Source organism: Zootermopsis nevadensis, unplaced genomic scaffold, assembly GCF_977971745.1.
Source record: "Zootermopsis nevadensis isolate Lab colony 2312 unplaced genomic scaffold, Znev_1.0 Znev_ptg000021l, whole genome shotgun sequence".
Lineage (NCBI taxonomy): Eukaryota > Metazoa > Arthropoda > Insecta > Blattodea > Termopsidae > Zootermopsis > Zootermopsis nevadensis.
The window spans coordinates 18645290-18657391 of NW_028259153.1; the positions used below are offsets into that span (position 1 = coordinate 18645290).

Consider the following 12102-nt stretch of genomic DNA (forward strand, 5'->3'; position numbering starts at 1 on the left):
TCACAGCGTTATCAGCAAGAAATGTTTTCTCATACCACGTAACTATTTTTCCATCAGACAGTGACATTATCACAGAAAATCTAATCGGACGGGCCACATGCTGCTTGCGGGACACGGTTTGTAACCTCTGCTCTGTGCTTATTCGCAGAGCATTGGCAGTGACAATCCATATCCATTATGCACTTTTAGTTATGACCAGACTTGTTGCATAATTATCATAAATGGGCTAATGGGTACAGAGATGTAATTTAGCTTCTTCAGTAAAGGCGTCACGTACGTTTGTAGTTTTTGCTTGGCTGTTTGGTTTGTGACTTAAGCCTTGCGCCTTGCGCTTCGTGATAAATAGCATGTCGTTGTCGGGAAGTCTTGTAATTCCGTTCCGTGATGTCCCACATGCCCTTGAACTTGACTTTTGACGTCATATTTAACTTCATAGAATGCTCTGCGTATAAAGTATGTACACATTCCTCAACTGAACAGAAATTGAATTTGATCAGATTCGTTTTAACTTTGTTGCGCGATTTTATGAGAAGATCTGTTAGAACTGGACTTATAAAAATCTTAATCCCTTGACGGAATTAACCCTTCATATGCCAGAGATTATCTAAATATGCTGATTTTCTTGTGAGTTGTTTGGACTCCATAGTTAGATAAGTAACGTTTCAGAGGAACATACTCCTTTTATTTTCAGTGCCCTGAAGACTGAACTAGTATGTTCCTCCGAAACGTTGGTATCTACATCCGAGTCTATACGTCGCCACAAACTACAAGATCAACATCACATATTCACCTCCTAGAGAAGATCAGATCTCATGCAAATATTTCAGAATTCAAATACTACTTCCAGTAAAGCACGCTACAACTCTATTTTAAAATTAGGCCATTTTTATATATTTCGGAAAATAAAAATGGTTGCTTGTTTTGAGATCCATATGAAACCTACGCACAGTTATGACTTTAACCTTTGAGTTACGTACTAAAGCTTCAAGTTCCTGACTATCCATGATATACGGTCTCTCATAATGAGACTGAGAGGTACGCTAATGAGCAGTTCATTGTCCTACGTCTTCCAGTTACACGGATGATGGTCTCTTAAGGATGAGAAATGATAACATAGGACACACGCAATAATCAGTCGTTAGATTGACGGAAATATGTTCTTAGCCGGAAGTGAATAGTAAGACGGAAGTTGTGTAATACCTTACAACCAATCATCCTTACATTTCGTCATTTGGTCTTGACAGGATGTACCCATTGTAATTAAAGGTTTTAAATGGAAGGAAGCGTATTTAATTACAAACAGCTGGTTTTATTCTGACAGGACAAGACAGTCTAAGTTTAAAGCTTCAAATCTAACTTTACTCCGATCTTGGCACAGGTCTAAACTGAAGGATGGTGTTATTTGTGAAAGATGGCGTGTTACGTGAGAGTATTCAGGTAAACGTTCATAAAATAGACACACATTCTGAAAAAAGGACCTTAAGTTTATATGTCTGTGATTTGTACGCTGAAGCAGCCGTCTGTAGAAACGAAATATTACCACCGATTCGTTACTTGTCCATATAATAAAGAAGCGATGTCCGTCACGCTCGTATTTACTGTTGTTATAACAGTTGCCATAGTAACACATGATACCGTCTCCATCTTTAGGGTGGAAAAATAAAAACCAGTGGCATTCGAAAGAGCACTTCTTTTATATATTTAACCGGGAAGACTGCGGTGACCATCTACGAGGCTGTACGGACGGCATCACACCCCAGAAGACCACGGCCGACTATTAAGTCTGTCGCACTTTTCGAGTGGAACTGCGTTTGATGTTGGAGAGTCACGGAACGCTGAGCCACGTGACTGCGGTGCACCAGTTGAGGAGAAACAGTGATGTAATCAGTGTGGTTTCAACCAGATATAACTTGCACTTTGCACTGTGGTTGGCAGGCAAACCGAGATAAGTAGGATCATCTGTTTGGTAGAAATGTCTCAGACGCGCGGGTTGTTTCTTGCCGTTTATGGATATGTTGTGGCTGTGGATGAAGTAAGTCGAGCGACACCTGTTTCTTATAACGGGACTCTTTGCCCTACTTATTCGATCCCCTTCAGTCGCTTTAGACTTTTTGGTAACTACACACCACGCCTACTGAAAATTCGCAAAGATTGGTTCTTTGCTGATTGTGCCTGCCGCAAGATCTGTGGAGGCCATAGTAGAACCAGCGGAAAGAAATATTCTAATGGACAGATATTTTCCACATGTTTAGTTTGCATTTTTTGTATCTCACCGACCTTGGTGTTTATTGCAGATACAAATGTATCAAAGATTAGTCTCCTCTGAAACGTCGGTCAGTTTCTACCGAATTACGGGGCGCAACACCCCTGAAAACAGTCATCATCCAATTGGCACCGTGAGAACCCGAAGTCTGACTGGTCGACGTTGCGTCCTTCGTTAGCACGTGTTCAGTTTTGTTCGGGATATTTCGGTTGAGCGAGTTCGCGTTCAGATGGCTAGCCACGTGGAGCGAAATTTCGTAATGCGTGTCTTCATGAAGCGAGGACTGCTTGACTGACTGTAAATGGTTCGATTAGAAGTCCTTTTATTACATATGGCCTCTGTCACTTAATGTGCAGGAAAGAGTTCACTCGTCGGGAGCTTTTGTCCAGGAAGTTCTGCCGCAGTTCTTTTTACTCGAAATTACAAATTTGTACAGTACTTTAACGTTTGCTTGTGTCGTTGTATGTTGTCTGTTGAGGTATATCTTATCCATTTCAGTCGCGCTAAGCAAATTATGGTTCTGTGCCAATATTAGGTTTAAAAAATTGCCCCCTGTTCAAGTTACCACTCACCTTGGGTCATATTAGTGTTTTTCAGAGTCTGTATTATGCAGAGCTATTATAAATGTTCTTTACATTTTTTTTTTGGAAATTGATTCTAAAAAAGAAATATACGCGCACTAGTTACAATTTTTAGAGCGTGAACAAGAATTCTGAAAGTTTTCATTGTCTCTTATTTCGTTTTGAGCCCCATTGGTGATTCTACACACGTCAAAACGATGGGTCAGTCTCATTCGAAGCACCGAACAACTTTTGTGTGTCAGCTGATTCGCAATCATCGCGAATGCAGATTTTGAGTTTATCGATATTTTATGGTATTGTAAGTCGACAGCCTTCATATCTCCCCTTTAACAGATGTATCGGAGTTATATCCTGGAAACCTAGCGGGGAGGCTGCATTGTCCGCCTTTGCCAATCAATATTTCTTGACAGTCCTTGGTTTCCTCCCGTGTGGGAGGTTACTTGATCTATTTTCGACATTTGGTATCTCTTCTTGGACTAGTGATCAGCCCGTGGAAGCAGCAGATGATGATGATGATGATGATATACAAGGTTACTTCTACTTCTGGATATCTAATTAATTGTGTCGGGACTCGTTGAGGAAGTGCTGTAGGAGGGATCCTTCCTGAGAGTGAGTGGGCTGGATGTAATTGGAAAACCTTATTGTTTTTGCAAGCGAAATAAGAGGTACTGTTCATATTTAACATCCGAAAATGTTATATATATGTATATGAGGTGTAGTGCCAAGGTCAGTTGGATGATTTAAATATTTGCAAGTTGTGATTATTGAGTATAGCGTAATTCAAAACTTCGCCTTCCATGGTGAGCGTGTTACAGACACGCGGACCTAACGATCGTGTTTTGAATCCGACAGGAGCTTGGGCGTTTAGTCTTATGCACCGGGATCAGAATGGTGCTAAAACCCATCCAGCCTCCTGTGTATTTATAAGTTTATTGAACTGTGTAGTCTGGTAGAAGTTTACAGACGTTTCAGAAGTACTAGCTGTATTCATCATCACGGCTAGAGCGCCCTGATAAACGTTAGTTATGGTTAGGTTAGGTATCCGGGCCGATCTTCGAATTCAGTTCTTCCAGAAGTCAAATTAGGAGTGCAAACACCCGCTCCTCGGCGTATTTTCGTATGTTATGAATCTTAGGGAAAGCGTGTTTCGTACATGAGAGGTATTTGGTGGGTTGTCACGACAACATTTCAAACGACGTGGCTTGATGCTGATGCACTACTATTATTACATTAGCATCAGATCTTGCTCTAGCTGGATGCACTTTGAAATCTTGATTAATAGATCTTTGTCACCCCCACGCTATTCATATTTACTGATAAATTCGAAAATGTTGATGACAGTTGAATATCATGACTACACAGATTTCATTTCGATGAATAATTGTATTTATCTCTCGATACACGAACATTTAACACCGAACAGACTTAAAACTTAAATTAGATTCGCATCTGCCATCACACTGAACAAATAAGCCGAAACAGGCATCTAGGCTAAAGTAACTTTAACGTGGTAGTTGAATTTTCGTTATAACTGTCCTTACAGGCTATAAGTAGATGAACTTAATTAAAATGCTCATGACGCATTTTTATTAATATCAGGTACGTAACTCTTCTTAGAGTTTCAGAAATTTTCACGGGCACAAAACGCTAATTGTAAGCGAGTGTATAATATACGTTCAGTTCGCAACAGGTATCGCATATATTACGTTTTTATCACTACCGATAACATGACGAAACTATATTCCGATGGGAAAAAAAGCACTCCTATCTGTCTGATACGGGGTTCTAGATAGTAGTAGGCAAACAGTGGTCTGTTGTCCGCCCGTGAATAAATTAAAAAATCCCATGTAGAATGCAAAATAGCACAGGGACGCATTTGGAAAATGTGTGTATCGTAAAACGAATTAATTCTACGTCAGCTACAGCACGCCGATGAAAGGCAATAAGAAGTCGCATCTTCATGATCCTTGAAATGTCTCTAGTGGACGCACCGTGAAGATCTTGACCGTGAGTTACGTAAGAAGGAAGGTTTCTTGTCTCAGTGCAGAACTGTGTTGTTGCCTGGAGCATGAATAGTGGAATCCTGTGTATGTGTGTTGTAAGCCTATATCCGACATCTTTATTAGAATCTGACTCACCCAAGAATTGTAATTTTTAACATTTTTAAAGGTTGCCGTAAGGTTAGTTGGTTAATTGGATTAGACCCTAACATATCGTTGACTCAGCTACTGTGTCAACAGATCAAATAGCCGGTTTTTGACATTAAATCAGCTTGGTCGGGCATGGTGGCTTAGTGAAGTGACAGGCTACGGGCTGGATGATCCGAGTTCGATCCACGTTAGAATCGTGCATTTTTCTCTTTACCACAGCGACCAGACCGAGGTCCCATCAGTCTTTTGTCCATCCGGTGCTCTTTCGGGGTTGCAGCGGTTTGACCACTTGCCATCCCAGAAGACGTGTAAATTTTGCGAGGCTGCCATTGGTAGGATAATATTAAAAAAAATATTAAGACATGAAAAACATGACTGATAGGTCGTCGGCTTTCGGACAAAAACCCGAAGTCTATTGCATGTGTAACGAACATATTAAAAACGAGAGTAAATAAACTCACGTGAGTGAACTGTTACGTGCTAACTTTTTGTATGTTCAAAGAGTTAAAAAGTGTTGACACTTTTTATGTTGAGAAAGATATTCAAACGTTTCAACTGAAAACGCTGCGGTCCTCTGACTAGTCTTTTGCTGATGACAGTCTGATAAAACAGTAGTGATGATACGTGATGATAAGCGGGTCTCTTTGAGTGCTCTAACCTTGGGCCAAGTGTACTGTAGCAGAAGCGGTCAATTCAGTTTGTGTGCGTTCTCATGCGCCGCTCCGTTGGAGGAAAAGTTGTCCCTGTTCTTCAGCAACACGCAACGCAGGTGCGAAAGAAAGCTACGCGGATTCCAGGCCTCTGGAATACAGTAACAGTGTCGAATCGCTGGGTCTGGCTCGCTAGTGCACCGCCAGATAACGAAAGTGGGATGAATATAATGAAATGTTTTATTATATAAAAACAGCGGAATAATAATATCTTGGCATTGTTGGGGAGGGGGGAGGCTTAATGATTTATTGCGTTTCCAAACGACCTGGCTACTAGTCCAGACTTCGCCATTGCATAATTCAATTCAATTAATTTATTTACGTGTTTGCCAACAGCAAGAAGCTAATAACAGGCAAACACTGATAATATATACAATAATAGTGAAATAATAATGGATAATATTACACAAACGGATTAACTAAACTTATACATGTACAGTATTAAATATAACTGCCAAGTACAGGCAAACCCAAAATAGAAACAATATTAACACAGAGCAAAAAATGAAGAAATATAAATAAAAACAAATAATCCCCCAAGGGAACACTAATATAATTGTAAAACTTTAAAAAATATAAAAAGACAGATAACCAAGCTAGATCATTTCCCTTGTTTAGAACGTTCGCTCAAGGGAGACAATGTTTATATAACTAAAAAACCTTTTCTACTGAATCTCTAATTTTGTAGCTGTTCATGACTTATTTAACGACACTTTCAGTTGCTTAGGTTATATATACTAACAAAATGTTACGTAACGAAACTAGTTTGGAAGAGTATACATAAGCAGCCATGATCGCAGTGTTATTACTACTAGATTTTAAATTCGTGAGTGCTAATTATGGATGCATCTTAATTAACAGCGTAAAACAGTCGAGGCGGATGAGAAAGGATCGCCTATAATTAAAGAGTCCAGCGGTTCTAGAGTTATCAGATGGCACCGTATCAAAATCATTTTTTTTAATTATCTCGAAAACAGCAAGATTTCCATAACAAAGTGCATTCGGCAGGAATTGTGTCATTTTTCTCTTCATATTCTGCCCGAAAAGTTTTGCGCATCGGTAAATATTTAACTAGTTGCACGGCAGACGCGTGCAATATCGCGTCTAGGTCTCCATGTGACGTGCTCTTATTGTCTTGTTTTATCCATAGTTTGAATGTGAAAACAGATGTTGGGAAAAGTGTCTAACTTCATTAGATTTTTAGTCCGTTCGTAGTCTGTAGAGTTATTGCATGAGGACATACGGACGCGCGGGTAGACGTGGCGTCTCTAACAGTGGCATGTTTGCAAGTTTTCGTTGCAAACCCGACAGTAAATAGCATCGGATGATTGATAAACCTGTTTCCGTATCGTGGTTTCAAGCCTGCGGTTCGAATAAAACAACCCAATAATTATACGCGGATGACGAAACTGCACACTGGACCAGTTTTGGCAATTATTTGTATTCACAGCCAGAATGGGGATCGCTTCAACAAAATTTCTGTAGTTCAAACGTTGTTGAATGTGAGGATAATAGAAAATTGGCTTTTGGGGGATTAGAGGTGGAGAGTGGTTCGAGTTTATCTGCTTCAGGGGATGGAACCGGTTACGGGCTCTTTTGAGCACAGTAATGAGTCTTCGGGGTCCCATAAATGGCGGAGAATTTCTTAACCACCTGAGCGACCATTAGCTTCTGAAGAAGGGCTCTGCTGTAGGAAGTTAGTTAAATAGGATATGCTTTCCTGCACAGTGTAAGACTCGCGTTAAGCCAGATCTGACGTTGTCCCAGCTTGGTTCTCTTATCCATCAGTAGTTCTGGTTTGGTTTGTAGGGATTTGAAGACTACGCGCATTACACGTGTGTTGGAAAAGTTGCCGAATCTGCAGTGGGCGTAATTTTTGAAACTGTAAAATAGTGGAGACAAGCTTGACTTTTAAAAAGTGTTATTAAATGATTCATTGTACGAAAAGCTGGTTAACGAATGGGTACGTTCTGTATTTTTATTTTTTAAGCCGGTCTAGCCTAGTTCCTATAAGTTATATTCATAAGATTGTCATAATAAGTACGGATTGTAATTACAGTGTAATGTAAGCATATCCCCCGGCGAAGAGTTTGCGCGTTTGCTGTTTTATTTTTATTTTTATTCCTGTGGCGGTCACACCTTATTTTTTTAGCCTATCATAAAAAAATAAAAATTCCGCTGGCTCTCTCTGCCCCCAGCTTCGTTCCTTACCACCTCGTCACTACCATTCTATCCTTATTATAAGGACGAGCTGATTAAGCGGGAACTTTCTAATAAAATGATGCTCTTTTCCTCCGAAATTAAAGTGGTTGTCCCTTTTGACACTTGTATTGTCTTTCCTAACTCTCCACCTTCATACTTCAAAGACTTAAGGCGTCTGTATTTGTTTCCCTAATTAACACTGACGACATCATCTTGAGCAGGAGTTGCGAGCAGTCCAACTGTGAAAAGTAAATATAGTATTTTTATTTTCTTGTTCGATTGCCAAGTCAGTAATTCCGCCTACAGTACTTCCAAGACTAGGAGAATGTCTTGGCAGACGTAAAGATCAAAAACACCCATGCCACGTCCACCAAAGGAGAAATTTTTTTTTTTAAGTATTCGTTGCCTCTCATAGCCTACGGGATTGTAGTTAATGTCTGAGTGTAGGGCTTTGTGGGGTGATGGTTTTCTGGACAGTCCAGATAAAGAGATGACGTTGAAACATTTTATAGATTCACTTTCTTATTCTGTTTCTCGTCAGTCTCCGTTGTCCTGCACGCGAGAGTGTTCTGGTGTCGATTTTGTTATGAATTGCGACGCCCTGTAATCTTGTCGGTACTTACCAGCGTTTCAGAGGAACCTATCGTCTACATTTTCGGCGTTAAGCTGAGAAAACTGGGTCACATACATGTTAATTATCCTAAATGTTCTTGCCAGTATGTATAAATCTTGGATACCCCTCGGGTTTAGCGACTCTGTAACGGGTAACGTCTGTTGATGTGCGTAGGCCCTTCGCAAACACATGCAGCGAGGTATCGTACTAATTAGTGTTCAGCAATTACTGAACATCTTCACGGAAACCATTCCGCTCGCTGTGTGGGAACGGCAACAATCCTAGAAGGAAGTATTACAATTAAAGTGGGATGTAAGGGTTTATTCAGCGTTCTTCCATGGAACGGAGTTCTCCTTGAAAAGCTAACAATCACCCAGAAAGTTTGTACCTTTTACAAAGCCTATAACCCAGATGCTCAGTAACTCGTCACTGGTTCCTGTTCTTAAAGATCCGTTTTGATAATCTCTTTGGCGCAATCCAAAGGGATGTGTAGATACAAGGTGAATTATTTAAAAGACGAGAGCCATGGAAACGGAATAGATTTGTGTAAAATTGGGCGAAGAAGAGGGGAAGTTTGCAGACAATAATCTTCGATTCATTGCAGACGAATGGATGACGTAAGAACCTGCTCATCGAAAGGATGTTGTAGACATTAGAAGGCCACTTGACTTTTCAATCTGAATGAACCATCGTTTTCTTTTCTGCCTTTCTTTCTTTCTTCCTGTTTTGTTTTCTCTTTATCGGACTCCTTATTTTATTGCCTATCAGTTAATAATATGTTTATTTAGTTATGCATTTATTTTCACAGCCCTTGTGTTAGACTTTTTGCCCACTCCACTGTTTTATTTGTTCGTATTAATACCTTGCTGTATTCATTCTGGGTTTATAAGGTGGCCATGTCTCTGCACTGTATAAACTACTTGTAATGCTTTTCCCATCCGTTCTCACTACGTCATTACGACTGTGCTCTGAAGGTCACATCTGTAGAGGTCGTGGAGACGTATTCCAATGTCATTGCCGTTGTAGGCCGGATTCAGCAGTTGCTCAAAAAATGACAGTTTTTGGTCGCTGATATCGACTTAAAGTGGGTCGTGCTTCCCTACCGGGAACCGAACCTGGTCATTCAGCCTGCAGATAGACACGATTGTGGGGGGGGGGGGGACGTAATGAGTTGCTCTCGCCAAATTTAGAATGAAAAGTGAACTGTAATGCGCATGACGCCATCTTTGATCGTAGTTAATAATTCGAATTGATTAATATGTTTTTGTGGTACAGTTAATGAAATTTATTTTTCATGCTTGTCCGAGTAGGATAAAAAATTATGCAACTTTTTCCGAAAGATTTTGAGATAAATTTTTTTGTAAAGTAGTAGCCAGAATTAAAATGGTGTACAGTTTTTCGTAAAATTCTCCAACATTAAATTTAATTAAAACCGGGTCATATATTACGTTCACATTAACTTTGCCTTTCTTTTCCAACCACTACAGTGAAGGAAATATCCGGGTTTTTTCGATACTGGAATAAGCACGTTTTTCTATATAATATCAACTGGCTCTCAGGTTTAGAAGAAGCAACTTGAAATATCGTGGTTGAAGGAAATCACGTGCTGTTCAGAAACGGCGCACTTCGCGGTTTATTTTCTTCAACGTTCATTTGTCGATTACTGTTTAGCGGTCATACTATTATGTGAGTTGTAACATGTACATGACTGTAATAAGTAGCCGTCTTGCCACTGCGTATTATAAATTCCTACAGGATCGTAAATCCAAGTAAGACAAAAATCTTTCACTTTTTCCCCGAAACGCAATTGTAGGGGGCAGAGAGGCGCTGCGGTTTGTGACTGTGACGTAACAAGGTAGCTGGTTCGTGACGCGGCCGCAATGTGGCGTGATGTGTTCAGGAAGAAATTTCTTGCATGGCGAAGTAAACAGATGTTGCGTGATTGTACAATGTCATGTCCGTGAGAAGGAGCCAGCGAAAACGTGTTGAAAATAATCGTTATGTCACTGTTGTACAGTTTTCAGCCTGGGACTTCTCTTTTCTATCCAATATATGTGTGTAACTCTTCATTTATGTGGAATGTCGAGGTCAACTGGAAACTGGTGTCCGGAGGTGACATGATTCTGATGACGGTCGTTTAGTATCCACGCCTTGATTGAAGTCACTGATCTACATATTTCCGTTCCCCCCCACGGATAATTATTTGGATTTTACTTTAAATATCAGTAGGCTATTTTGGACCTGTTAGCATAGCTCGGTCTGCCGAATCCAACAGAATAAGTGTCCCTCCTTTTTTACCTGAAGACAAACAAAGATCCATCCTTCGAGACGTTCTAGTGATTTTCAAAGATTTTTAAACTTTAAAAATAAGGGGCTCTGGATGATGACCAAAACAATGAAAATGGTAGTATAATAGAATCGCCAAAGACATCCATGGAATAATTGCTTGGTGTTGACGAGGTGATTTATGGGTTAGGAGTGGTGATAGTTTTCCGTTTTAACCGCAGGTGATAAGTTCCGGTTAGTGCTGGCCACAACTTTACGCGAGGACGGCTACCCTGACAGTGGCGACTGGAACCCCATCGACAACGAGGGATCGCGGGCGGACAGCTTCGAATACGTCATGTATGGCAAGATCTACCGGATTGAGGGCGACGAATCGTCCAACGAACCATCGGGCAGACTGTGAGTACAACCATATCCTTACTGCAGTAATGTGTCAAGGCTGTAACAGGAACCCGGAGGAAATTATTTAATAAGGCGCTTCGTTATTTGTCCACATCGAAATTAATGGCATCAAATCGAGGATGATGAGCTCGGTGGATAGTGTAAAGGATGAGGCGTACAGAATTTTTGCTCAAGTCTGCACGGAAGGCTGGCGTCCACATTTGTTCGTGCTAACGCCGCAGAGACTCGGGTGACTTGCCTTAAAAAGTAGGGAATTTCTTAACCAGCTGAGCGAGTGTTAGCTTCTCAAGAAGAGCTCTGATACATGAATGTCACTCAGGGTTTTCCAGTTATATGATCACGGTTGTTCTCTGATTGGTTCTTCCGTTCCGTTCCCTGTTGCATGGATGACATTTCCGTCCAGTTGTAGGATGACTGAGGATGATGTACGTAGGTGGAAGCGATTGTGGGCTGTTTTAAGGCAGAGCAGTCCTGACGTGTGTCTGGAGGAACTGTAAAAAACCACGAACACATCAGTATCATTCTCTCTGGTCTTGGAGGTGTCAGTCAAAAACTCCGCCAGTTGAGACCGAATTTCATACTAAAGACTTATTTAAATAGCAGAGATGCGCATTTCGCAGTACACGTTTAGTAGTTTGAATGTGACTGTACCTCCTACATCGGAAAGTCGTTTCATTGTCGATGAATAATAATCGAGAAGCTAGAAACTAGCACTTAGGAATTCTGTGTGTGTGTGTTTATATGAAAATTTATTTAAACTGAACTACAAAATTTTTTGGCTGGGAATTGGCCTTGTGTTTTCGCTGTGTGCGATGCTAAAAGTGTAAACGCCGAAATTGCATTAGACTTAATTAACCCTTGAAGGTTTCCTCGTGTTGTGTTAGTCGCCTTTCAG

At 40.6% G+C, this 12102-nt stretch overlaps 1 protein-coding gene across 1 annotated transcript in view; it reads left to right on the forward strand.

Annotated features, from left to right (window-relative positions):
* Window positions 1-12102, forward strand: part of Polr2H (DNA-directed RNA polymerases I, II, and III subunit Rpb8) — a 154497-nt gene that overhangs the window by 108493 nt on the left and 33902 nt on the right. The window contains exon 3 of the mRNA XM_022059491.2: window positions 11027-11204. Within this exon, the coding sequence (XP_021915183.1) occupies window positions 11027-11204 (178 nt within the window). The remainder of the gene's footprint in view (window positions 1-11026; window positions 11205-12102) is intronic.